This window comes from Solanum tuberosum, unplaced genomic scaffold (genome assembly GCF_000226075.1).
Source record: "Solanum tuberosum cultivar DM 1-3 516 R44 unplaced genomic scaffold, SolTub_3.0 scf00283, whole genome shotgun sequence".
Taxonomy (NCBI): domain Eukaryota; kingdom Viridiplantae; phylum Streptophyta; class Magnoliopsida; order Solanales; family Solanaceae; genus Solanum; species Solanum tuberosum.
Window position 1 is genome coordinate 221,095 of NW_006239207.1, and position 25,890 is coordinate 246,984.

The 25,890-nt window shown below is 33.6% G+C and overlaps 5 protein-coding genes across 6 annotated transcripts; 4 read left to right on the forward strand and 1 right to left on the reverse strand.

Annotated features, from left to right (window-relative positions):
* Nucleotides 1-867: 867 nt before the first annotated feature.
* Nucleotides 868-5,342, reverse strand: LOC102602316 (uncharacterized CRM domain-containing protein At3g25440, chloroplastic-like). The gene is made up of 4 exons (XM_006358876.2): nt 5,129-5,342; nt 4,142-4,487; nt 2,642-3,043; nt 868-1,778 (listed from the first exon to the last, which is right to left on the reverse strand). The coding sequence occupies exons 1-4, from the start codon at nt 5,212-5,214 to the stop codon at nt 1,422-1,424; spliced, it is 1,191 nt and encodes a 396-aa protein (XP_006358938.1). The 5' UTR covers nt 5,215-5,342; the 3' UTR covers nt 868-1,421.
* A 760-nt stretch (nt 5,343-6,102) lies between these two features.
* Nucleotides 6,103-8,374, forward strand: LOC102602647 (peptide-N4-(N-acetyl-beta-glucosaminyl)asparagine amidase A-like). Its single transcript, XM_006358877.2, has one exon. The coding sequence runs from the start codon at nt 6,203-6,205 to the stop codon at nt 8,069-8,071; it is 1,869 nt and encodes a 622-aa protein (XP_006358939.1). The 5' UTR covers nt 6,103-6,202; the 3' UTR covers nt 8,072-8,374.
* A 2,587-nt stretch (nt 8,375-10,961) lies between these two features.
* LOC102602985 (protein LIGHT-DEPENDENT SHORT HYPOCOTYLS 10) lies at nt 10,962-12,060 on the forward strand. Its single transcript, XM_006358878.2, has one exon. The coding sequence runs from the start codon at nt 11,113-11,115 to the stop codon at nt 11,728-11,730; it is 618 nt and encodes a 205-aa protein (XP_006358940.1). The 5' UTR covers nt 10,962-11,112; the 3' UTR covers nt 11,731-12,060.
* A 5,658-nt stretch (nt 12,061-17,718) lies between these two features.
* LOC102603323 (phosphoenolpyruvate carboxylase-like) lies at nt 17,719-23,976 on the forward strand. Of its 2 annotated transcripts, XM_015314158.1 has the most exons (11): nt 17,719-17,744; nt 18,030-18,217; nt 19,215-19,609; nt 19,790-19,874; nt 20,309-20,531; nt 20,728-20,831; nt 20,936-21,023; nt 21,392-21,546; nt 21,833-22,831; nt 22,931-23,317; nt 23,439-23,976. In XM_015314158.1, the coding sequence occupies exons 2-11, from the start codon at nt 18,050-18,052 to the stop codon at nt 23,730-23,732; spliced, it is 2,898 nt and encodes a 965-aa protein (XP_015169644.1). In that variant the 5' UTR covers nt 17,719-17,744; nt 18,030-18,049; the 3' UTR covers nt 23,733-23,976.
* A 652-nt stretch (nt 23,977-24,628) lies between these two features.
* Nucleotides 24,629-25,831, forward strand: LOC102603662 (anther-specific protein LAT52-like). Its single transcript, XM_006358880.1, has 2 exons — nt 24,629-24,795; nt 25,423-25,831. The coding sequence occupies exons 1-2, from the start codon at nt 24,642-24,644 to the stop codon at nt 25,752-25,754; spliced, it is 486 nt and encodes a 161-aa protein (XP_006358942.1). The 5' UTR covers nt 24,629-24,641; the 3' UTR covers nt 25,755-25,831.
* Nucleotides 25,832-25,890: the final 59 nt, after the last annotated feature.

Consider the following 25,890-nt stretch of genomic DNA (forward strand, 5'->3'; position numbering starts at 1 on the left):
AAAATTGTTTGATACTCTTTACAAACGTGTGGGGATTGAGTTACTAATATTATAATGCATATTAAAAGGATAAATAAATGGCATCGCCAATTTTTTGTTCATTTATTCAATTAATAAGGTTTTCAATCGGTGAAAAATAAAAGAAGAATAATCAAATAAATGTAGTTTACATCTCTCTAGAATAGAAATGAAAAAATGAGAAAAAAATATCATGAATAATCATGCCTTTCAAATTTGTTCGTTCGATTAAATTTAGTGTAATTTATCTTTAAAATATTTTTTCTCTATCTCAAATTCAAGTTTAAGAATAATTGACAGTTTTTTAAAAAGTTCCTTTGAATTACTATATAAAAAAAGAGTTACGTAAAAATAAAATGAGCAATAGAGATAAAAAGAATAAAATATAAAAAATGAAAATAATGTGCCTAATTCCCTATATTCAAACAAATGAATATTGAAAAGGAGAAATAACATTGAAAAAAATAAGCCCAAAAAATAATAATAAAGCTCCAGCCCAAAAATATTGAGCCCATCTCAGCCTAGCTATTTGATTTTCTAAATGAAGAAAAGAAAAAGAAGTGTTGCGCCGTGCGGAATCGAACCCAAGGCGTCCAGGCAAATTCTTGAACACCCTTAACCACTGAGCCAGCCTCTTTACTTATATTAAGGGGGTTCATTTTAATATATATACACATGAAAACAGAATTTGACCTTATATATACAGTGTAATTTTCCGACGAAGGGGGTTCGGGTGAACCCCCTTGCCACCATGTAGATCCGCCCCTGATTGGACCCAGTGTCTGCAAAGGGTAAGGTGCAAATATACACACACACACACATATATATATATATACAACAATTACTTACCAGGAAAATATCTGGCCCTTCTCTTCAACCAACCTGAATGCCATTTATTGTAGTTCTGCAGGAGTGAAGCATGTGCCATCGAAATCAAATAAATCTGTATCAAGGATTTGCCCACAAAGATTTTGTAGAAGCTTTAAAGAAGTCCTTCAACCATCAATCGAAGATATAAAAGTAAAATTCTACCATTAAGTTACAAACATCAACACTAAGCCAATCAGGTCAGCTTGTTGCCAACACAAGGGGAGGAACCCCTAGATAACCTCACGAGTAATGGTTCTTGTTAGAGTCTAGTGTCAATACAAGCAAACCAATTGAAAAGGTCAAATATTAAAATAAGAATAATAAATTTTAACCTAAGCTATAGAATTAGCTCATGAAATTGCGTCAAACAAATTAAAGATCAAATTCCAATTTCTGTGCCAATTTCAGGATAACCAAACAGAAGATTTAGAATTGAAAAGGCCTATTCTATTCCAATCCCTCAATTATCAGATCAAGAATTAAAACCACATTATTTCAGGTCTCAATATTGAAATATTTCCCCATATGCTACCTCAGTAATTACTAGTTTCCTCCTCCCCAGAATCCAAGTCATCACTACTTGATTCGTCAGTATCCTCAAATTCAAATTCGCTTAAAGATTGTTTGTCATCAGAACAATAATCATCAATTTGAGGTAACTCGAGATCCGAGGAAATAGATTCGCCTGCTGAATAGTTCTCCTCTCCTATTTCATCATTTCGTTTTTCACTTGTGCTTCTTGAATCATCAAGGATGGAGTAAGAACTCTGATTATTTGGGTCATCGTATAGGGCAACATGTCTATAGTAGAGTGCAAGTTCCTTCTCAGCAATGGCAATGAAATGTCTCACAGACTCTAGTGATTGCTCATATTTGGATTTTTCCAACGCCTGAAGAAAGAGAATTGACTAGTAATTCATACCATGGTTGATGCAAAAATAGATAAAACAAAGATATAGATAAAATATGACAGAATCAAACAGTATTAAAAGTCAAATCCTTAAGTGTAGTGAACTGATTCCAAAAAAAGTAGCATTAAACATGTGAGAAACAGAGTATGAGACTAATGAAGGTCTGTGAGGGCAAAAATGGTAGGTTAAATATCCAAAAGCCATTTGCAAAACGAAGATCGTTACTATGTTTCGTTGAATACAAAGTGACAGATAACTTTGTTATCTCACCGAGTGAAATAAACGACATTTTGGTATACATTCCTAAGAATGAAGATGTAAAGCTGACAACATTTAGTTTCAGTTTCGAACTAAAAAACCATCAATGGATTAAAATGGTGAAAACAAATTGCAAAAACCAACCAATATTTTCGTATAATTTTATCACAAATGAAGCAGTAAAGAAGGTCGATGGAAAAAGATGAAATTGCAAACTGCAATGGGGTATATATGGTGCAACAAAGGGTCTTGTTATTTGTGAGGTAGAGTGAATAACACATGTCACAAAAGGGCAGTAGAGTGTTTTCTTTAAAGATAACCGTGGTGTCTAGCCCGGCTTTCGCGCACCTCGATTAATTCCACCTCCCACCAGCAACAAGTATCAGGTAACTCTATCAATAGAGAAAATGAAGGACCCACGCAAATAGACTAAGTAGCACGTCAACCGCAGAAGAATGATTGTGGAAGTTGGTAGCAATGATTAGAAGTTGATGGTAGAAGACTTGAGAAAGTGAATTTTGCATGAATCCATGATGAGAAGCAATTACTTGGTTATTATAGAAAATTAGCTCTAACAAACTTACCCTCTTCTTCGACAGTGTATCAATAGGATACATAATTTCAGGCTGCACATATTCCCTTCCTCGGTAAAAAACAATGGTATCAGTTGCAATTATCTGAATCGGGATGCCACCACTCAGTCTTGCAATTTCATCAACATATTCTTGAATTTGACCAGGTTTGCAGGGTTTGCATATGACTTTGACAGTTTCATGCCTTTTCCAATGTAGATGCATATTAAGAATAACACCTCCAAAGACACCCCTTTTGCCAATTGGCACATAATTAGACTTTTTTTGTGCCATCTTTTTAATATAGAATCGTTCTTCACCAGTGAGAAAGTGCGGCTTAACCTCAGGACCTTGAACTTTGGAAACCTCATATCGCTTTAGTCTCTCAATTAGCATGGCTTCTTTGACTTTTGCCTGACCCAAAGCCAACACATGTCAGCTTTTGTTGAAATAAAAAAATTACAATAGGTTTTGTATAGCAGTAAAGGAAAATGCAAATATAGCAAATCTTAGCTTCTATAAACATAAATATAGGATGACCACACTGAATTCTTCAAACCCCTAAACCAGGAAAAGGTTAAGATAGATACAACAATTAACTACGAAATGGTATCAATGTCTCAGTGAGGCAGTAACCATGCATACAGGACTTGTTGTAACTTGGTTTCAGCAGATGACACAAAAATTGGAAGTAATTTGAAAGCACCAGGGCTCTTTTCTTTCTCCAGTCTCCAGTATTTCCACGACAGAAATCGTAGACAAAATGGATCTTTTTTGCAATAACTACTAAGATTAAGCTCCAACAACCACAGCCAAGAAGAGAAGGAAAAAGACAAAGGCAGGATCAGTAATGCTTCTCCAATCTCTCTCTAATTTCCAAGTACCAAATGAGAAACTGTAAAATAAAAGGCTCCTCAATAAATTTAGCAATAACAACAGAAAACACATGAATATGTCTTATTTGTCATTTTCATCCGGCTTCCTTCTAATTCTTGTCAACCAAATTGAAGAAAACAGGTTTAAGCTCACCAAGTGCTTCAATTCAGTTCATCTTAATATTACTGCAGATTATTAAGCTAATATAATGACAACAATCATACAGGTTCAGACGGAACGGGATGGATATTGAGAAATGATATAGTTGAGACCAAATAATTCGGGATTGCCCCATAGTTTCAGTAGCTGCGGTGGTATTTGTAAAAACAAGAACTACGCATCAATCTCAAACAAGTTGGGGGTGGCTATATGAATCCTCAGTAGTAGTAGTAGCAGCATTACAACAACAACCTAGTGTAGTCCCACAAGTAGAGTCTGGGGAGGGTAGTGTGTACGCAACCTTACTCATACCTCCCTAACTTCTGAAAGTAGGTAGAGAGGTTGTTTCGGAAGGACCCTCGACCCAAGTGACCGCCTATAGAATAATGGAGAAAATAACAATAGCAGTAGCATTATTGGCAAAAAACAAAACAATCATGGGCTCCTAAAAGTGAAAAAGAAAAATCTTTATCTCACATTTTCAATCTTCTGTTTGATTCTTTCTTCAGCAGTGTCAAACTTCTGCTTCTTCTTCTTCCCCTGAACACCAAGTCTTCTAGGATCTCTCTTGTTGGCAGCTTTTCTCTTCTTCTTCTCCCTCTTCCTTTGCAGCTTCAGCTTCTTCTTTGTCTTCCATTTCTCCGTCTTTGGTGCCTCCACTTCATGTTCCTCAAACTTTAGTTTTCCATCTCTTGTTATCACAAAATCCACTCTTCCATGACTAAAGTTCCTTGATTCCCAACAGGGGTTTTGTTGGATTAACCTATCCTTAAGCACTAACCTTGACAAGTGCAAAAAGTTTTCTGGATTTCCAAGAATTGGTCTGAATATGGAGACAACAGTGTGAGATAATCAAAACTAAATTGGACATACTTAAGTGCCTGTTCGCACGCAACATAAATTAGATTGATTTAAAATTGAAGTTTTGTTTGTACATGCAATTAGATTGCTTAAGTTGTATTTTTTCTCATAAACATGAAAAATCCACAAACTGTAAGAACTATCAATATTTTCCCAATTCCTATACAAGCTTACCAAATGATCAAATCATAATTCACTAACTAAATATCAAAATATCCAAAGGCACCACATTGATATATCATATATATATATATAAAGATCCACTAGTCAACAATAGTAATAACTATCTCTTTGCGCCAAGCATGAATCTTTTTTTGCAAAATTTAAAATGTTGAATCTTTTAATACAAAATATAAACTTATCAAATCATACTTTTTGGAAACTTGAAGTCATAATGTATATTCAAAGGCTGATTTGAAATAGTGAATCCACAATCCACATCACATATCCAAATGCTCATTTGAACTAATAATTTCATATCACATGTTCAAATGCTGATTTGAAATCATGATTCCATATAACATGTCCAATTACCTACTAAGCATAATCAAAACTAACTAGAAAAAAAAAGTAGAGAAATTTTGAAAAAAATATAAGCTTTACCTGGAAGAGGTAGAAGAAGAGGAGAGAGGCTTGCTAAGTGAAAGTAAGGCAAGTCTTCGAAAACCTCGAAACAGAGGATTTGTCATACGCCGTTCTCCGTTCGCCGTGCAATAGGGCCGCCGCTGGATGAGCTACTTCACCGCTCACACCAAATTCCTCACATAACTTCAGTCTACTCTATATGCACCTCAACTATGAAATACCCCTTTTTCCTATCTTAAACATGATAATAATTCAATTAAGCAATCAAATAATTTTAATTTATTTTTTTAGTTTAAATATTATGTTTGTTTCAATTGTTATTTAAATTTTATTGTATAGTTTAAATCTATTATTATATAACCATGAAAAGATTCATGTTGTGTAATGATTGATTTGATTGAACATCATATATGTGTTGACCTCCCAAGTATTGCCCTCAATTAATTGATTTCCTTACCTTAATAATTTTTTTTTTTTTTTATCTTTATTTATTATTTAATTATTTTATTTTATATTTTTTCCTATTTTTACCTAAAAGCTCTATTCGATATCTTATTTTTTTCTCATTCAAATTACGAATATATGATATTATGTAATGACCGAAAACAATAGGCATAATACATAAACATGACATTTAACTTGACTTCAGCTGACAACTATGACATTTAACTTTGGATGTGCATAAGTAGACACTTAAACTTGTATAAAATTGAATAAATAGACACATTCATCCTACATGACACCCTACATGGAAATTTCGTGTCCTATGTGGCGTCCTACATGTAAAATGTTACGTAGGACACATGTGTTTATTCATTCAATTTTATATAAGTTTGAGTGTCTACTTGTGCATATTCAAAGTTGGAGGGCATATTTATCCCCTGAAGCCAAATAAAAAGTCTTGTTTATGTATTATGCCAAAACAATATAATCTATGTATCTATTTAAAGTTTAAACAATAAATTATGATAAAATAGTATGAACAAACAAATTGTAACTTAGGAAAAAAGCATACCAAACTTTCATCTACACTATATTAATGGCATTCTTCTTCTACTCAATCAAAACATACATCACAAACCAAAACCATTAATGGCATTCTTCTTCCCCTCTTTCCTCTTCTTGACTTTTTTCTTACTCCAACAACCACTCTTTTCCACAGCAACTCTACATGGTACCTCTCTCTTTAAATCACACCTCATTACCCAGCTAGACTCTTCTTCCAAGAACAACAATGCCACCCCAACAACCTATTTTGAAGTAACCAAACCTATAAATCTCCCCAAAATCAATCCTTGTTCATATTTAGTCCTTCAACAGGACTTTGGTTACACATATGGAAAACCCCCTTTTCTTGCAAACTACACACCCCCTTTTAATTGCCCATCTCAGAAATTTTCCAAGATTGTGCTGGAATGGAAAGCAACTTGTAAAGGGAGGCAATTTGATAGAATTTTTGGGGTTTGGCTTAGTGGGGTTGAGATTTTCAGAAGCTGCACTGCTGAACCAAGGGCTAATGGGATTGTTTGGACTGTCAAGAAGGATATTACAAGGTATTACTCTTTGCTTATGATGAAAAATCAAATTCTTGCTGTTTATATGGGGAATTTAGTTGATAGTACCTATACTGGTGTATACCATGTGGAACTTTTTATTCATTTTTATCCTGCTGAAGAAATGTATAGTGATTATAAGCGAAATTCGGATTATTCGTATGAGGCATTTGATTCTAGGGCTGATTTGATCTTACCTATTTCGAGAAATATGCCATTGAATGATGGATTGTGGTTTGAGGTTGAGAATTCTACAGATGTTCAGTCAAAAGAGTTTGAAATTCCACAAAATGCTTATAGGGCTGTACTGGAAATTTATGTTTCATTTCATGAGAATGATGAGTTTTGGTATAGTAATCCACCGAATGATTATATTCGTGCAAATAACCTTACTGATACTTCAGGGAATGGAGCTTTTAGGGAAGTAGTAGTTAGTGTGGATGATGTGGTGGTTGGTGCAGTTTGGCCGTTCACTGTGATTTATACCGGGGGTGTCAATCCTCTCTTGTGGAGACCTATCAGTGGGATCGGATCGTTTGATCTTCCATCGTATGATATTGAAATTACGCCATTTTTAGGGAAGATTTTAGATGGAAATATGCATAAGATTTCATTTAGTGTCACGAATGCTCTTAATGTGTGGTACATTGATGCAAATTTGCATCTTTGGTTAGATGAGAAGAGTATAAAGACAGAAGGGAAGTTATTGAAGTATAGTAGTCTGCCTCTTTCATTTTCTCTTATGACAAATTTTACAGGCATTGATGGATCTTTTGTCACAAATGCTAGTAGATCAATCACATTGACAGGATGGGTAAAGTCCTCCTATGGGAACATCACTACTAAGTCAGCTCAAGGTTTAAGTTATAGTAATTATATGGTGGAGGGAAACGGAGGAAATTTGCAAAATGTGGATCAGATTATTTATTTCAATGAAACTGTTGATGTTGTGATGCCATCTTCATCTGTCCAGTCTCTTGAGTCCTTTAAAAAGTTTCTGCTTCTCTTGCATTCTGACGATGTAGACAAAGGAGACGAAAGCTATGCCTCAATCTCAAATGTTACGCTGGGATTTAATGATAAGAGGGTAAAGACGTCCAAGAACGGATCATCAGCCAGCTCTACTGAAAACATGCAAAAAGCACAGGGCCATATTCTTGTAAAGGGCCGGATAGTAGTCAGCGGGGTTGGGAGTACCCAACAGGTCTACAAATATAAGGGCAATTCATTCTGCTACTCCAGGAACATAAGCAGCTCAAATTACACAATACACTATGATAAAGTTAGCGATAGTTGCCCCAGAAGCACTTTGTCTCGTTTGCCTTTCAGCTTTGGCAAATTTCGGTCTGTTCCTGCTCGAAGGGTCTCTTTGGCATCTCATCTTGGTGATGTTAAAGATGGTGTCTGACATTGCTCCAATTCATTGTCTTCCACTCCTTCAACATAACAATTCCTCTATGTGAACTGCTGTCAAAGAAGTTATCAACAGTCTTCCAGTTATGATTGGAAGGCAATACTTCTGCATTGGCTCTTCTGTTTCTTGGGTTTGTTCAGGTTTTCACTTTGTGCAATAAGAGACAAGTTTCGAACAATAGCACCACCTTGGCATTTGTGTTGCTCGGTATTCCAAGATTAAAGTGATATTACATGGATCACCTTTCTTGTACTAACAATGAAGTGTCTGAAATTTTATTTGCTTATTTTTGTTCCCTTTTTCTCTCTTGAACATGAAAATTACGTCATGACAAAACTTGCAATTGTTTTTTTTCCACCCTTCTGCCACATGGAGACAACAACGACAAAATACCCAGGGAAATCCCACTAAGTGGGGTCTGGGAGGGTAGAGTGTACGCAGACCTACCTCGAGGAGGCAGAGAGGTTGTTTCGGAAAGATAATCGGATCAAGTGTATCGAACCCAAGTAAAATTAGAAGAACAAAATAATGAAGAAAGCATAACCGTCAATAAGAAAAACAGTGTAAAGTCTAAAAGAAAGAAACAATAACAACAACAAAATAGTGTGGTAATTGAAACACAATACACGACATAAGGCAAGAACTACAAGGGTATGATTAGCACTACGACAGGCACTAACAAGCCTATACCTACGCACGACAATACACCACTTCACCCCTACTAACCTTCTACTCTAATATGCGACCTCCACTCTTTCCTATCTGGAGGCATGTCTTCGGTAATATCAAGTTGCACCATGTCTTGTCTGATCACCTATCCCCAATACTTCTTCGGCCTACCTCTCTACCTCTCTGTGTACCCCCTACAACCAACCGCCCGCACCTCCTCACTGGTGCGTCAATGCACTTTCTTTGCACATGCCCAAACCATTTCAGTCTCGCTTCCCTCATCTTGTCCGCCACAGAGACCATTCCCACCTTCTCCCGAAAACTTCATTCCTGATCTTGTTTCTCCTAGTATGTCCACACATCCATCTCAACATCCTCATCTCCACAACATGCATCTTCTGAACATTTCTATATACATCTGCTCCTGGGGAATTCATGTTTTGCTTCTAATGATTTGGACATTTCTCTTGAACATTCACGATTTGGCATCTGAGAAAGGTATGTATGCTTTTCTTCCTATCAGTCAAAGAGAAACACTCTGATGTACATGCAGTAATGCTAAAGTTTCAAACTTTATTTTTATTTCTTCTTGCTCTTTCTTTTTTGGCGGGGTTGTGGGGGTGCGTAAGATGTTATCTATAGCTTAGATGAGATTGGTTTGTTACATCGAGTTTTGAATCATGCATCACTAGCTAGTACCTGGGGATTTCTTGGTTATCCGAAAAACAAGAAAGCCATAACAACACTATTTTTACTAACATATATATACTCCTTCCGTTTCAATTTGTTTATCTTACTTTCATTTTTAGTCTTTTTTTATTTGACAACTCTTTAATTATAACATCTAATGACATATGACAAGTACTACAAAGTCCAAAATAAAGGAAGATAGAAGAGATCCTCTATAGCTACAAATTTGCCAACAACAACAAAAATAGTACAAATCTATTAGTAATAGAGAAAAGGATAATATTATCACTGAGCATTACTAGCAGTAGCTAGCAGTGTTGGTTAATGGTTATGTATTATTAAGATTAACAAATATTATGATAAGTATCACACACATAACGTAGGCTAAAAGGCAACTGTCGTTTATTCTTCAAGTTGAAGTTGATTAAGCAGTTATTACTTATACATATATTTATATCTATGACGTTTAGATTCTTTAAAAATATTTATAGATGTGTATTGAATTCTCAAAAAATTGTTTATTAGATGCGATATCAAAAGTGAAAAGTTCATACAACTAAATGAAAAATATTTTCATTCGTACCAAACACACCCTAAATCTTTTGTTAATCCACTATGTTTAGATATCTTTAACCAATATTTTATTTACTTATTTCAATTTGGTTCTTTACAATTTCCATTATCTTAGGAACCCCAACATCACATATGTTTTCTTTTGTAATTACTTTGTATTAGTCAGCAGATTATATTCTTAAGCTAGTCTTTACAGCTCAGCATCAAGCTCAAATTACTGAAAAGTACAATTAAGACAAATTTCTTTGTTAACTTAATTATGCACTAAATTATTTCTTTTTAATTTATGGAAATCATATCATGGTAGGGTCATTTCATTTCTACATATACATACAAGTAGCTAGTAATAAACTGTACATGTTTATCACCATTTAACATATTTTCCAGCTCTAGCTACCCCTACTAAGGCTAAATTAAAGTGCTGATTTTGCTAATATCTTGATAATGATTGCTTTAATGATGCTAGCTAGCACAATTATCAAGATACTAATAATATTTAATTTTATTAAAAATTAAAATAAATAATCCTGAAACCTTAACTTCTATACAATGATAATTGTAGAAATTTTGTCACACCCTATCTTGCTCCTTAGTAAAAAAATTCTGACTATGTTACTGTCTATAATAATCAAGTTTGTTTTGATTGGATTATTGAAACTCCTATTATATTATATTATATGTTCTCTATAATAATATTTTTTACAAATATTTAAAAATTATTATCCAGACAAATGATATCGTTATAGAGTGATTTTGACTCTATAGTACTGTAAAAAAAAAGTTAGGGAGTAACTAGAAATAAGGTAAATCATCATAGTGGTAATAGGACAATTAAAGGAAGAAAACAAGAAGGAATAAGAAAAAGAAGAGTTAATATACTTTCCTTGGACCCATACCATGTCTCCTTGATACCCCATGATTTGATTTCCATCTTTCTCATCTACAATTCTACTCACTATTTCTTCTTTCTTCCATAATAATCAACAATATTTAATTAAATCTCAAGCTTGAAATGATCATAACTTACTCTCTATAATTTCTTTACCAAGCATACTGATTTTTTAATTGTCAACCTAGGTTGCACAATTAAATATTTTGATACTATGATGTCAAATGATCAAATAATAATCGAAGGAGGAGGAGGAGGAGAAGGAGAAGGATCGTTATCAAGATCATCAACCACTATACTTATAGCACCATCTGACGATCATCATCATCAGCTACCATCAGTACCAGTACCGCCTCAACTGAGTCGATATGAGTCTCAGAAACGTCGTGATTGGAACACTTTTGGACAATACTTGAAAAATCAAAGGCCTCCAGTTCCTTTATCCCAGTGTAACTATAACCACGTGCTAGAATTTCTCCGATACCTAGATCAATTTGGAAAAACTAAGGTACATTTACATGGTTGCCCTTTTTTTGGGCAACCAGAGCCTCCAGGGCCTTGTACTTGTCCTCTTAGACAAGCATGGGGAAGTCTTGATGCACTTATTGGTAGGCTTAGAGCTGCCTATGAAGAAAATGGTGGCCTACCAGAGAATAATCCATTCGCGAGTGGATCTATACGCGTTTATCTTAGAGAGGTAAGAGATTTTCAAGCTAAAGCAAGAGGAATTTCTTATAAGAAGAAGAAGAAGAAGAGGAAAATGCAAAACAAACCTACTTCTAGCAATGCTCATGAGACAACTACAACTACCTTTCAATTCCAATCTTCTTGAATTTCTATTTGGCTTATATGAAGGAACAAAGCAAAAGGTAAAAAATCGCTATGTTTTTTTTAATAATAAGAGGATTATTTGCTTTGTTTTTCTCCATATATATGTCATAGTTTTCTGATATCAGAGGCAGAGTCAGAATTTTTTAGTTTATGAGTTCTGGACCACAATCATTTCAGTTTACTTACATATATAAGATTTGAGCCAAAGTTACTGAGTTCTGTTGAATCTGTAATGTATACCATGGAGGTTAACTTCATGTTGTGAACATGTTGAATGTTTATAGTTCAAGTTCAACATGGATTATGAATTAAAAGAATTTTCTTTATGATACATGGTTTGGATCTGATCCATCTTTAGTCATTTTGGATGAGGAAATCCCTAGAAGCATGAATGATATTCATGATTAATGAGCTTGGGGTTATGAGCTTGGATTTAGACTAAACACAACAGGTTTGACATAATTCATAACATCGAATCTATTGAATCTGAATTCTAAATTCAAAACCCTAAACTTCTTCCAAGTTCTGCGTGAAAAAATGGATTTTTAATTTTAAAACATTCATAACTATCTACTATGGTTAATCATAATTCTCTCTTTCTTCTCTCTATCAACTCTCCAAACAGTTATTCGGTCTGTTTGATTTGACATAAAATTTATTTTTTTACTTTTAAAAATAAAAACTTAAACTTATAATCATAAATATATCTAATGTTGTGTGGTTATACATTTTTTGAAACTTCTAATCTTAAATATACCATAAAATTTGTGTGATTTAAAAAAAAAACTTGTCATTTAAAGAAATATAAAATTAAATGCATCATTCTTTTTGAACAGTAGTAATTAATAAGGAAATAGTGTTGAACAAAGTGGAGCAAATGGTGTATTTTTTTGTTTTCTTTCTTTATAGGGATCTTGTAGCTAAGATTAAAATGTAATCTTTGCTTGCTTTTGTCTAATCTCTATCTCTTTTGAGATTCTGCACGATTTTGTGCCTACCATGGGTTCCATTAAGTATAATTACTGTGATTAATGGTTATATAAAAACATGCATAATAAGTAGTATCTAATTAAAAAATAATAATCTGTCTTTTGATGTATTTATATGATAAATTTTGAGGACTTCAGATCTCTTGCTTATAAAATAAAAATAGAAAGAAAAATGAATTTTTTTTTCAGATTATTCATATGTAAAAATGAAAACCACTTATAGAAAGAATATAAAATTAAAAATAATTATAAATGACCTATAAAATCGATCTCTCCTAGATATTTTACTGCTTTCTTCTTCTAGGGCCATGTAAATGCCATTTTTCAATGGTAATCCGTTTCATATGTTTGATTCTAGCAACGAAATTTTTGATTTTGTCACTATATCATGTAGTATAATATGCCACATGAGATATGGGGTGAGAAGTGGGGGTTCGGGGGTGGGATGACCAAGGGGCCGAGTGAGGGTTGGAGGTATTGGATAAATAGGAAGGAGATAATGAATATGGAATATATATTAACTTTCGGAACTTATTTTTTCTATTTCCTTTAGGGAAGTTGGAAAATCTTAATATAGTTCAGTTTGTTGGGTACCTACAATTAATTTTACCTTATTGATAAGGGTTCAATTCTTATTCATTTCTCATTTCTAAGGAATTATTTTTCCTAGAAAAATTATTTTCCAAAATATTTTAACCAACTATAAAAAATATTTTCCTTCGTACCAAACAACCTTTAGCTTAATGTGTGTTTTGTGGTCTAATTATCGTTAATTATCCTTCCTAAACAGCTTTGCTAATTCAACGGGAATAACTTCCTTGATTGCTTGTAGAACATCTTCTTGCACAGATCATTATCTTATCCTGTTAAAATATATGTGTTTGGTACATAGTAATTTTTTCGTAGATCCTATTAATTAACAGCTTAGTGGTAAAGAAGGGGTTGTGGAAATGTTTTCCACGCTAGAGTTGTGGGTTTGAATCCCACTATCTACAAAACATTTCTCTTTTCTTAAAAAAAAATAAAAAATTAGAACTTCTAAACTCCTAATCTTGACTCTGCCTCTACTTTCATCTCCATAGTATTATATATATATTTACTCCATTTAATCTTAGCATTATTGCACCCAATTGTCCTATATACAAATGTTTCTTAGAGTCCTCTTTTTTTACTTTTTCTAGTTCTAGCTATCTATTGTATCATTCTCACAAGATTAACATAACCATGAGTCCGTGACCATTCCTTTTTATTTCTCTCTTTTAGTAAAAGAAAGAAGTATTAAATTAATAAACGTAATAAATAAAATATTCTAGTCAAATTATCCTCCACTTAATACTTTTTAAAGAAGTCTGAAAAAAATTATGACAAGTATTTAGGAACGGAGTAAATTAAATAGCACTCTCACAAGATTAACATAACCATGAGTCCGTGACCATTGCTTTTTTTTTCTTTTAGAAAAGCCAAGTCGTTTGGTCGAAATGTAAAGGTTAGGCAGACCCCTACATATTTAATTTATAAAACTAATTCAAAGTATAATAAACTACAAAGCTATATATGTTTCATCATTTACTGCTACTAAATTTATTATGATATTAGAGTCAAATTCGATTCATAGTTTATTTGATGTTGTACCTTTGTATTTTACTATTCGAAGTTTTGAGTGTCCAATTGGAGTATAAAGTTTTCCACATTTAATTTTATTGGAATAAGTATTATTAATTAGAATCCTTTATAAAATCTTAAACAATATATTTGACCGTCTTTCAACTCTCAGTGGTTGATCAATAAGTAGTTGATGGTCTTCACGGCAATAATCTCCATATCAATTCTTAGGATTTACCATCCTTATGAAAAATGAATATAAATGATAAGAATTTAGGTAATTTGAGCACATAAACTTTTTGGTAAAATTTCGCAAAGAAGGGTGACCAAGAGGGCGATTGTGATTGCAATCTAGTTAACTACTTCCACAAACATCCAGTCTGATAGGTTTTATTATCTTAAATACTTTTTTAATTAATTTTTTTTTAAAATAAAAAAGAAATGTAACTTTAAAAAAATAACTATAACTATTGACCACCACCTTATTTATTGAAATGGCATTACTTAATAATTTCCAATCAACTTATATAATAGAGAGTGATTTAACCATTTATTTTCTTCTACCATATAATTTTGCATTGACAAGTATCAAAAAAGTAGAAACACCATATCTAAGAATAATAAAAATCTATTTATAGAGAGGCCCTACTGCTTTTCAACTTATATAGAATATAATCTTTTCATTGATAGGGAATTAGGTTGACTTAGAATAGTATCTCCATTTATTTTTTTAAGGTAGAAGATTTAGATGCTTAAAAAGTACTATTTGTAAATGACAAATTGAAGAAAAAAAACCTCTTGTGATTTCACCAAAACAAATAATTTCTCCATTTCAATTTATCTGTTTTGCTAGTTTATATTATAAATTTGGTAACTCTTTTATTTTGATATTCTATCTAATATATTTAAGATTAGAAAATTAAAAAATATATTTTAAAATATTAAGCATATTTTTAATTTACGACTCCAAAATAAACATAAAATTTTCTTTTGATAAAATTCAATGGTGGGGATGGGTAACACTCATCATTTATACGAATCATAGTCACCCTTTTTGTTTTATTCTGTAAATAAAAAATGATTGTACTATATAGATTTTTTTGCTACCTTGAGTCAAATCAAGGTAAAATTACCTAGTAATTTTAACTTTTCAAAAAGCAATGGTATAAAAACGTCAATTAGCATCCAGCTTCATTGAAAAGTTAAATAATAATAATAATTTGCGGGCTTAAAAATTTAACAAAAGTATTACTGTATTTTATTTTCAAGTACAATGAATACTACAATTATTAAGTATAACGAGTATTATTATTATATTTTATTTTCAAGTTTAAAGAAAGTATTCTTTTCAAGTACTACGTACTTAGACAGATTGTTTTTGAGTTTGATAATAAATTTAAGGGCATTATATGTATACCACCATTCATCCATCAAAAGGTTTGTATACTAGTTCGCCTTTTTCCAAATACATTGTATCTTGTGATCTTTTTGAATATTTATAATCTTTAATTATAACCGAGTGACATTGAAATATATAATATCTTATAAGTCTAATATATATTGATATTTATGGAGAAATTCGAGTCATCCATAAAATGTTTTTAATTTGTTACTGTAAATGATGAGGTCTCCACATTACTACTTAGTATTTACTGATTATTCATAATAACCAAGTAATTTTTCTCACTAAAAATAAAGATGAAAGGAATAAAACACTTTACTTAACGATACGCATAAACCCTCCGATAGGCCCCTCCCCCCCTTTTAACGTTCTATTGGGCTGTCAGTTTTCTTACTTGTTATTACTTGTTTGGTCTATCAAGTCCATAATGAAGTTCATATCAAGTCCATTTTGCTATACTATTCTTAGGATAATAATTTTTTACTTACTTACTAAACACTAAAAAATTACTCTAAGGTCGTAATATTTTGTACCACCAACATAATAAGGGAGATCGTGTCGATCCATACTATGTTATGTGCCTCAAATAATTTAGACTTGTGAAATAATGAAACAAGCATGGAAGATTTGACACATATGCCAAGGATGGACACCCGAGGTCATAATGTATATCACATGTGTATATTATATATATATATATATATACATATCATTGTTCATCACATATTCTCAAGAATATGCATGATATACACAGATATAACGAAAGATATACACAAATATGTTAGAAGGGTATACACTATCTCTAAAAACAATTTTCTCCATGCACAACCACCACAAAATCATCATAATTACTATCATCACTACCAAAAAAAATGTAGAATTAATTATGAAATTTATCATTAAATTTTTCATAACTAATTTATTTTTTTAATAATTTAATATTAAATAGTGTTAGCGATGAAATCTATTATTTAGCTTCAAAATTCATCGTCCGTCGGTGAATCCTATTTTTTCCTTTGTGTATTCCATGGTAACAATACAAAATACCAATTAAATCCTAGCAAAAAAAGAAAGAGGGAAGGAAAAAAAAACTACCCTGCTACTTCATATGACAGAGAGTATATATTATATTATCTTCTTGTCAAATAATTTTTGTTTTATTTATATAATAATAAAACAAAATATATAAAAAAAATAAAGTCATTAGTATTATATTAGAAAGTAATGGGGGTTAGTTGTAGTGGGCAAAATCAGACCTCTATGGTTTAGACAGTTGCAAGATTCTTACACATTCTTTTTAAAAAAAAATTAAATTAGGTTTAATATCTATTTTTTTTATTATTATGATATTATATTCAGACACATCTCAATTAATTGTTGTCAAATTTTAGCTCCCATCTTATATTGTTTGTCCATGTGCAATGGTGTTGATTCTCGTATATCGTTGTGAAATGATCTTAGATAATCCTTTCTTATTAACTAACTTTGAGGCTAAGTATAGTAATAGTTTGGTTAGTCACAAAACATAACAATAATTTACTTTTAAAATATTATGACATAGTATATCAATTTGCTTTGTATCTATTATAACAAATACAAGGTAAATTGTTATATTATATTGATTTGGCTTCTCTCTATTTTTCTTTTTTTCATTTTTTCCAAGTTCTTATTTAGATGGAGGATACATGTCATAGTTTAAAATTAATGATTGAGATTTAATTTATTTAAGCAAAATTATAATCATGAATAAAGTAATTAATTAGTTATTTTTATATATTTGTAATTAGTAATTAATAATAATACAGTACAATACAACTCAACGAATAACACCCATCCAAACCAGCAACAATCACATAAAATTTGAATTACAAGAAAATAAATTGCAAATATAGTACTATATGGTTGTAAATTCAAGAAAGAGAAAAGCTCTTTAATTTCCTATATATAGCTATACCTTATTGAGTGTCCAAAGTAAAGACTTTTTTTTCTCATTCTTTTGTATTCTGACATACCAAAATTCAGGTACTGAACATTATTTATGTTCTCCAATTTGCCATACTCAAAATTTCAATCTCTTGGTTTTTTTTTTTTTGCTAACAAATAAATCAACAAGAATATAAAACTTAGTAGAGAGTTGCCAACTGGGGTTTTTGTTTGTTTTGAATTGCCAGAACAAGAGAAAAAAAAAGTGGTCCCTTTTTTGTACTTTTATTGGGGTCATGATCAGATATTGTGGTCACTGTAATTTGCAAAAAAAAAAAACAAAAAAAATTGATGATTTTTATGTTTATGTCTATTGCTGCAGAGTGTTGACTGTTGAGTGAGAAATGACTACTAGGAATTTGGAGAAACTTGCATCAATTGATGCACAGTTGAGGCAATTGGTGCCTGCTAAAGTTTCTGAAGATGATAAACTTGTTGAGTATGATGCTTTGCTTTTGGATAGGTTTCTTGATATTCTTCAAGATTTACATGGGGAGGATCTCAAAGAAACAGTATGCATTTTTCCCAATTTATGTTTGCTGTTAATGTAACTTATGAATGATTAGACAATTGTAAATTATCTACCTAAGTTGTAGTCTTTTATGTTGTGTACCCTTTGATCAAGTTCTGTGATTTTGGTCTTTTGGTTACTAAGGGGTTGTTGTTTATGTCTTCCACTTTTAATCTGGTTTATTTCTTGAAGTTAAATAGTGGATTTTTATGTCACTTGTAAAAAAGGGGAATAAAAAGATTGGATTTTTATGTCTGTTCTGACTGAGTTGACTAGAAACACTTGAATTGGTTACTAAGGGGTATTGTATTGTCTTCCACTTTTAATCTGGGTTATAGCTTGAAGCTAAAGATTGAATTTTTATGTCACTTATACAAAAGAAGGGAATACAAAGATTGGATTTTTATGTCTGTTCTGACTGAGTTGACTTCAAACACTTGAATTGGTTACTAAAGGGTGTTGTTTTTGTCTTCCACTTTTAATCTGGTTTATTTCTTGATGGTAAAGATTGAATTTTTATGTCACTTATAAAAAGGGGAATAAAAAGATTGAATTTTTATGTCTGTTCTGACTGAGTGAACTACAAACACTTGATTCTGAGGTGTGTGTAATACTTAGAGATGGTATTTATATAGTGGTATTCATATGCTTCGGTATGGTCTGACTGTGTTAGTGGATGAAATCCCCATGTGTATGTTGACTTGAGATCCTAAACTTGTGTTGACCAAGTAGTCTTGTTTTTTCAGAATGTTTTGTCGTGTTTTCTTTAGTATTTTGCCAGATTTCTTCACTTCTGTTATTTCTTTTTCGATCTTATTTTCCTTAAGCTGAGGGTATATCAGAAACAGTCTCTCTACCTCTCAAGGTAGGGGTAAGGTCTTGGTACACTCTACCCTCCCCAGACCCTACTTGTGGATTACACTGTGTATGTTGTTGTTGTTGTAATTGCAAAAGACTGGTGAACATTGAAGTCTTTGATTTCTTCAATCTCACATTAGGTCCAAGATTGTTATGAACTTTCTGCCGAGTATGAAGCCAAGCATGATCCGAAGAAGCTGGAGGAACTTGGCAATGTGTTGACAAGTTTGGACCCAGGGGATTCAATTGTTATTGCTAAAGCTTTCTCTCACATGCTTAACTTGGCCAATTTGGCTGAGGAGGTTCAGATTGCCTACCGTAGGCGCCAAAAATTGAAGAAAAAGGGAGATTTTGGGGATGAGAGCAATGCAACAACTGAGTCAGATATTGAAGAAACTTTCAAGAAATTGGTGGGGGACTTGAAGAAGTCCCCTCAAGAAGTTTTTGATGCTATCAAGAATCAGACTGTGGATCTGGTCCTAACAGCTCATCCCACTCAATCTGTACGAAGATCATTGCTTCAAAAGCATGGAAGGTTTGGTCTTTAATCACCATGTTTATTGTCTTCAGTAGTTAGAGTTGTCTCCTTGGCTTGTCATTTTATGCTAGTTTATTCTTCCATTTTCCCTAATAAATATAAATGGAAATGCTCTTTCCGGACCAAATTTCGTGCTTTCTTCAGTTGTTTACTAGATTGTTCAAACTAAATTTTCAGGATCCGTGACTGCTTGGCTCAGTTGTATGCTAAAGACATTACCCCTGATGATAAACAAGAACTTGATGAGGCTTTACAGAGGGAGGTAACTATCGACGTTTAGTTACTTGAAGCATGTGTTTTTCCTTGTATGAAATTCTATTATTAGTACCTTCAATTCTGATGTCTTTCAGACTCTACTAATGGATATTTTGGTGCTTCAATATCATATAGATATGTCTTGATCTGTCGGGCCTTATATGATCAATGGACTTACTTTTTTCATCCCTCTCATGAAGATTGGAGAAGCAAAAATTATCTCATAAGTAACCCATTTAATATTTGCCTCTTCATTCATTTGAATTGTATTTTACCCTGTAAAAAGTGGAGCTAGTTATATGATTGCTCTAAAATTGGAATATGAAGCAATAATAGCAATCTTCGAACTCAAATATGTGTCGCACTGTGGATCGTGGTTTATTGGTATGATGCACCCATTATTCTTTTTTGACAAATATCTGCTACTTACATCCTCTGTAGATCCAAGCTGCGTTCCGAACTGATGAGATCCGAAGAACTCCTCCTACTCCACAAGATGAAATGAGAGCTGGAATGAGCTATTTCCATGAAACAATTTGGAAGGGTGTACCAAAGTTTCTGCGCCGTGTTGATACAGCTCTTAAAAACATAGGGATTAATGAACGAGTTCCTTATAATGCTCCTCTTATTCAATTCTCCTCTTGGATGGGCGGTGATCGTGATGGTATGATTCCTTTACTGTAGAGAATGTTTGCAGTTACTTTAGCTAAAAGCTGAGAAAAAAATAGGAATTCGGATTACATAATTTTGAAGGGGTGGAGGAAAGCAAAATACTCCTTCTGCTTGAACGTGGATTACTTAGTTACTACATGCAGTAGATAATCCTTATTTATCTGTCAACTCTCTGCTACCAAATACAGGTAATCCAAGAGTGACTCCTGAGGTCACAAGAGATGTTTGCTTATTGGCCAGAATGATGGCAGCTAACTTGTACTATTCGCAAATAGAGGACCTCATGTTTGAGGTATCCAACAATTAAATGTTTTTGAGACTTTTGTCTTGGTTCAATTAGTGAAAAAATCGCACTATCTACACTGTGATCTTTTTCTAAATTGTACGATCTTTCAGTTATCTATGTGGCGCTGCAATGAAGAGCTTCGTGTGCGAGCAGATGATCTCCAAAGGTCTTCAAGGAGAGATGAAAAACACTACATAGGTAACTAATTGAATATTGCTATTGAGGTTGATCCATGAAATTGAATCAAAAAAGAGTTTTCTAGTTGCATATAACCTTGATAGGACTTTTAAATGCTTGTTTGAAGTATGATTCAAATTCTCCTTTCAAGTGAGCCAAGGGTGTCTTTCATCATTGCCGATGGGGAAAAAAAGGGTGAGCAAAGGGTGTTATTATTTATGATTTTAAAGATCAAGAAAAAGAGGTCATTCTAGCATCTGGTATGCTGATTAGAAATTGCATTAGAGGCTCTCTCTATTCTCTTGGAAAGATTTTCCTTTCTTCCAAAAAAATCTTTGGACAGAGAAATCGCATAATCTGTGATCTTTCAACATTTTCTTCTCATGCAGAATTTTGGAAGCAAGTTCCTCCAAATGAACCCTATCGTGTAATTCTTGGTGATGTGAGAGATAAGTTGTATCAGACACGCGAGCGTGCTCGCCAACTATTAGGCCATGGATACTCTGAAATTCCAGAGGAAGCAACTTATACTAATATTGAGCAGGTTCATAATACTATACTTCTGTCTTTTCCTGTGACTGCTTTCTATATGTAGACCCTTCTAAATTAAGCAGTGAACATTCACTTGCACTCTTGAAAGCTTAACTAGTCTTGCTAAACAACTTGACATGTTATTCATCGAAAAAATGAACTAGAAAAACATGAGTAAGTGTGTCTATTCCTTGTTGAATAACAGCATAAGCATTTGCATGGTTGTTCTACCAAACCAAAACATATAAATATCTGTGTTGCATGTCATATAACACTAATATGGTCATCATTTCATGTAGTTCTTGGAGCCTCTTGAGCTCTGCTACAGATCTCTTTGTGCTTGTGGTGATCTCTCCATCGCGGATGGTAGCCTTCTGGATTTCCTGAGACAAGTTTCTACGTTTGGACTTTCACTTGTGAGACTTGACATAAGACAAGAGTCGGACCGCCATACTGATGTGCTTGATGCTATTACGCAACATTTGGAAATTGGTTCATATCGAGACTGGTCTGAAGAACGTAGACAAGAGTGGCTTCTGTCTGAACTCAGTGGCAAGAGACCTTTATTTGGACCTGATCTTCCAAAAACTGAAGAAATTGCTGATGTTTTGGATACGTTCCATGTCATAGCCGAACTCCCAGCAGACTGCTTCGGGGCATACATCATCTCAATGGCCACTGCACCATCTGATGTGCTTGCAGTAGAGCTTCTACAGCGTGAATGCCGAGTGAGGCAACCTTTACGAGTTGTTCCACTTTTTGAGAAGTTGGCTGATCTGGATGCTGCTCCTGCAGCCGTTGCACGTCTTTTCTCAATTGAGTGGTACAGAAACCGGATTAATGGCAAGCAAGAAGTGATGATTGGATACTCCGACTCTGGCAAGGATGCAGGTCGGCTATCAGCAGCCTGGCAGTTGTATAAGGCTCAAGAGGAGCTTATACAAGTCGCCAAGGAGTTTGACGTGAAGCTAACCATGTTCCACGGTAGAGGTGGTACAGTGGGAAGAGGAGGTGGCCCCGCCCATCTTGCCATATTGTCTCAACCACCCGAAACAATTCACGGATCTCTCCGTGTTACAGTTCAGGGTGAGGTTATTGAGCAGTCTTTTGGGGAAGAACACTTGTGTTTTAGGACACTCCAGCGTTTTACTGCTGCTACACTTGAACATGGGATGCATCCACCAGTCTCTCCAAAACCAGAATGGCGTGCACTTATGGACGAAATTGCAGTTGTTGCTACAGAAAAGTATCGATCAATAGTTTTTAAGGAACCCCGATTTGTTGAGTATTTCCGCCTGGTAAGTATGCTAGCAATGAACTCAGTTATTAATTGTAGATGCTGTCACAAATATTGCCTTGAGTTGTAATAAGCTATTTTTCATTGATCATGTTTGCAGGCCACACCCGAGTTAGAGTATGGTCGAATGAACATTGGCAGCCGTCCATCAAAGCGTAAACCCAGCGGAGGCATAGAATCACTTAGAGCTATTCCGTGGATCTTTGCTTGGACTCAAACTAGATTCCATCTTCCAGTCTGGCTCGGCTTTGGAGCAGCATTTAAGTATGCCATTGGAAAGGATATCAAAAACCTTCGCATGCTGCAGGAAATGTACAATGCATGGCCTTTCTTTAGGGTAACTATTGATTTGGTTGAGATGGTGTTCGCCAAAGGAGACCCAGGCATTGCTGCATTGTTCGACAAGCTTCTGGTGTCCGAAGATTTGTGGTCTTTCGGTGAACTTTTGAGGTCAAAGTATGAGGAGACAAAGAGCCTCCTCCTGCAGGTAATGTGACATATACTTCTAAAAAGGATCGGTTGAACACTTATTGTGCTCGATTGCTTCACAAACTGGTTCCAAGTTAGTACATCTAAACATAATTTTCCCTTTCCCTTTTTAAAAATAGATTGCTGGACACAAGGATCTTCTGGAGGGTGATCCATACTTAAAACAACGACTCAGGTTGCGTGACTCCTACATCACAACATTGAATGTGTGTCAAGCCTACACCCTAAAGCGTATTCGTGACCCAGACTATAGTGTCACACCAAGGCCTCACATTTCCAAGGAATACATGGAAGCAAAACCAGCTACAGAACTTGTGAACCTGAACCCGACTAGCGAATATGCACCTGGCTTGGAGGACACACTCATCTTAACCATGAAAGGTATTGCTGCTGGAATGCAGAATACTGGTTAGTCGTCACCTGGAATATGGAAGATGTTAGTCGTCAAAGATGTTGACGACTAACATCATGATTACATTCTTGGCGCAAAGTCCCGAATAGGGACCATCATTGAGCAAACTTGCACAAACAGTGAACTAGAATCTTATGTCCCTATTGTAACTGTAGTAACTCTTGAACACTAAGGATCCGTTTGGTTTGATGTGTTATTAGATGAAATATTGATGGTATAAAATTTGGTATTTGCTTTATCCAGTGTCTCCTTTGTAATTTCAGACTTGCATAGGCATAATGTTAATACATTAGTGTATTATAGTCTTCTGTTTCAATTTGTTTGTTATATTTTGACTTGGTACAGAGTTTAGGGAAGTAAAGAAGACTTTTGAATCTTGTGGTCTCAAAATAAATATGTATCAAAATATTTTTTAATCTTGTGATATTAAAGATGTTACGTGGAAAGTTGAAAATGAAAAATATGTCAAAAAGGAAAAAGGCATTCTTTTTTTAAACGGACCAAAAAGAAAAGTAAGACAAACAGATTGAAACGGATTGTATCAATTAATTATAGTGATCGAAGTTTTGTAATGCTAGTTGTTCTAAAAAAAAAATTAAAAATCTAAACTTTGAAATGAAAATTATAACTTACTTCACAAATAAATTACCTCAAAATATTATGTCCCTTTAAATAATTTTGTTCTCTCAACCAAATAAAATTAGTTATAAAACAATGAACAAGTCAATTAACTCCCTAACCTTGTATTAAATATAAGATCATCCTTAAACTACTCCACAACAATCTCTCTACCATTGTTCCTCTAAAACAAATTATCCCTATAAATAGTTGAATATATCATTTATATTCAAATTGTGACACACACAAGAGAAGAAAGAAAAACCAAAAAAAAAAAAATTACAAAGAAAAAATGGCAAAGGCTATCTTGGTCCTTTCTGCACTCTGCAGCATATTGGCCTTTGCCAACTTTGCTCAATCCCATGAAGTCTTCAAAGTTGAAGGCACTGTCTATTGTGACACTTGCCGTGTGCAATTTCAGACCAAAATTAGTGAGAACATTGAAGGTATGAAATTTTGTCACATCAATGTTGTAAATATATACGGTCAAATCTCTTTATAACGTTATTATTTGTCTGAGTAGTTTTTGATTGTTATAGCGAGATATAGTAACATGATATGATATAGTCAGTTCCAGAAAGAAAGAAAAAACTTGATTGATGTTATGTTGTTATGGAGGATTGTTGCTATAAGAAAACTGTCATGCATGTTTGATAAAATGTATTTTATGTCTATTCAGTATTATAGGGTGTACAATCAATACATAGCAAACACATGGTATTAGTAATACAAGAGATATTAATGCATGGATAAGCATGATTAAAGATACAATTGTTCTTAATACACCAAATCAAACAATGAATAAGAAATAATCTCAACATAACTAATCTTAATATTACAACTAATCTGGCATTACTAATACATCATATTCAGTATTATTCTTATACACTCTATCAAACAACTCGTATATATATATGAAAGAAAACATATGTGTATATACTATGGAATATAGAAGGGAAGGCACCTAGATGGGTCATCACACCATGACACTTACTTACTATGCTGCCTCACTAGACTGACTAATGTTGTTATAGAGAAGTCTGACTATATATACATTTGTATGATATATATAGGTGCAAAAGTGCAGTTGACATGCAGAGACATGGAGACAGAAAAAGTGACATATACAACAGAAGCATTGACAGACAAGGATGGGAAATACACAATAGAAGCAACAGGTGACCATGAGAAAGAACTTTGTGATGTAGGTGTTATCCATAGCCCAAGAGAAGATTGCAAGGAACCTGCAATTGGTTTTGAGAACACAAGAGTTGTGTGCAGTAACAATGTTGGTATGCATAATCCAACACGCTACGCGAATCCACTGTTCTTCATGAAGAAAGAGTCTTTGCCTGGTTGCAAGGATGTTCTTGATGAGTTGGGTTTATTCCCACTTGAATTTTAAGTTATCAAGTTTTTAGACAAAACACATTATTACTAGCTTTTTGCCCTTTTTGTTGATTTGGTGAATCAAATAATAATTGTTGCTTCTCCTCCTTGTATGTGTAACTCACCATGCATGAACAAGAAAGTTCAATAAT

Excerpts from the sequence above, each read along its gene's own strand:
- LOC102603323 (XM_015314158.1), top strand. The coding sequence starts at position 18,050 with ATGACTACTAGGAATTTGGAGAAACTTGCATCAATTGATGCACAGTTG. Across the intron at positions 18,218-19,214 it reads GGGAGGATCTCAAAGAAACA|GTCCAAGATTGTTATGAACT; the intron begins GTATGCATTTTT and ends ATCTCACATTAG. Across the intron at positions 21,024-21,391 it reads AGATGAAAAACACTACATAG|AATTTTGGAAGCAAGTTCCT; the intron begins GTAACTAATTGA and ends CTTCTCATGCAG.
- LOC102602316 (XM_006358876.2), bottom strand. The coding sequence starts at position 5,214 with ATGACAAATCCTCTGTTTCGAGGTTTTCGAAGACTTGCCTTACTTTCA. Across the intron at positions 4,488-5,128 it reads TCTTCTTCTACCTCTTCCAG|ACCAATTCTTGGAAATCCAG; the intron begins GTAAAGCTTATA and ends CTCCATATTCAG. Across the intron at positions 1,779-2,641 it reads ATACACTGTCGAAGAAGAGG|GCGTTGGAAAAATCCAAATA; the intron begins GTAAGTTTGTTA and ends CTCTTTCTTCAG.
- LOC102602647 (XM_006358877.2), top strand. The coding sequence starts at position 6,203 with ATGGCATTCTTCTTCCCCTCTTTCCTCTTCTTGACTTTTTTCTTACTC.
- LOC102602985 (XM_006358878.2), top strand. The coding sequence starts at position 11,113 with ATGATGTCAAATGATCAAATAATAATCGAAGGAGGAGGAGGAGGAGAA.
- LOC102603662 (XM_006358880.1), top strand. The coding sequence starts at position 24,642 with ATGGCAAAGGCTATCTTGGTCCTTTCTGCACTCTGCAGCATATTGGCC. Across the intron at positions 24,796-25,422 it reads AATTAGTGAGAACATTGAAG|GTGCAAAAGTGCAGTTGACA; the intron begins GTATGAAATTTT and ends TGATATATATAG.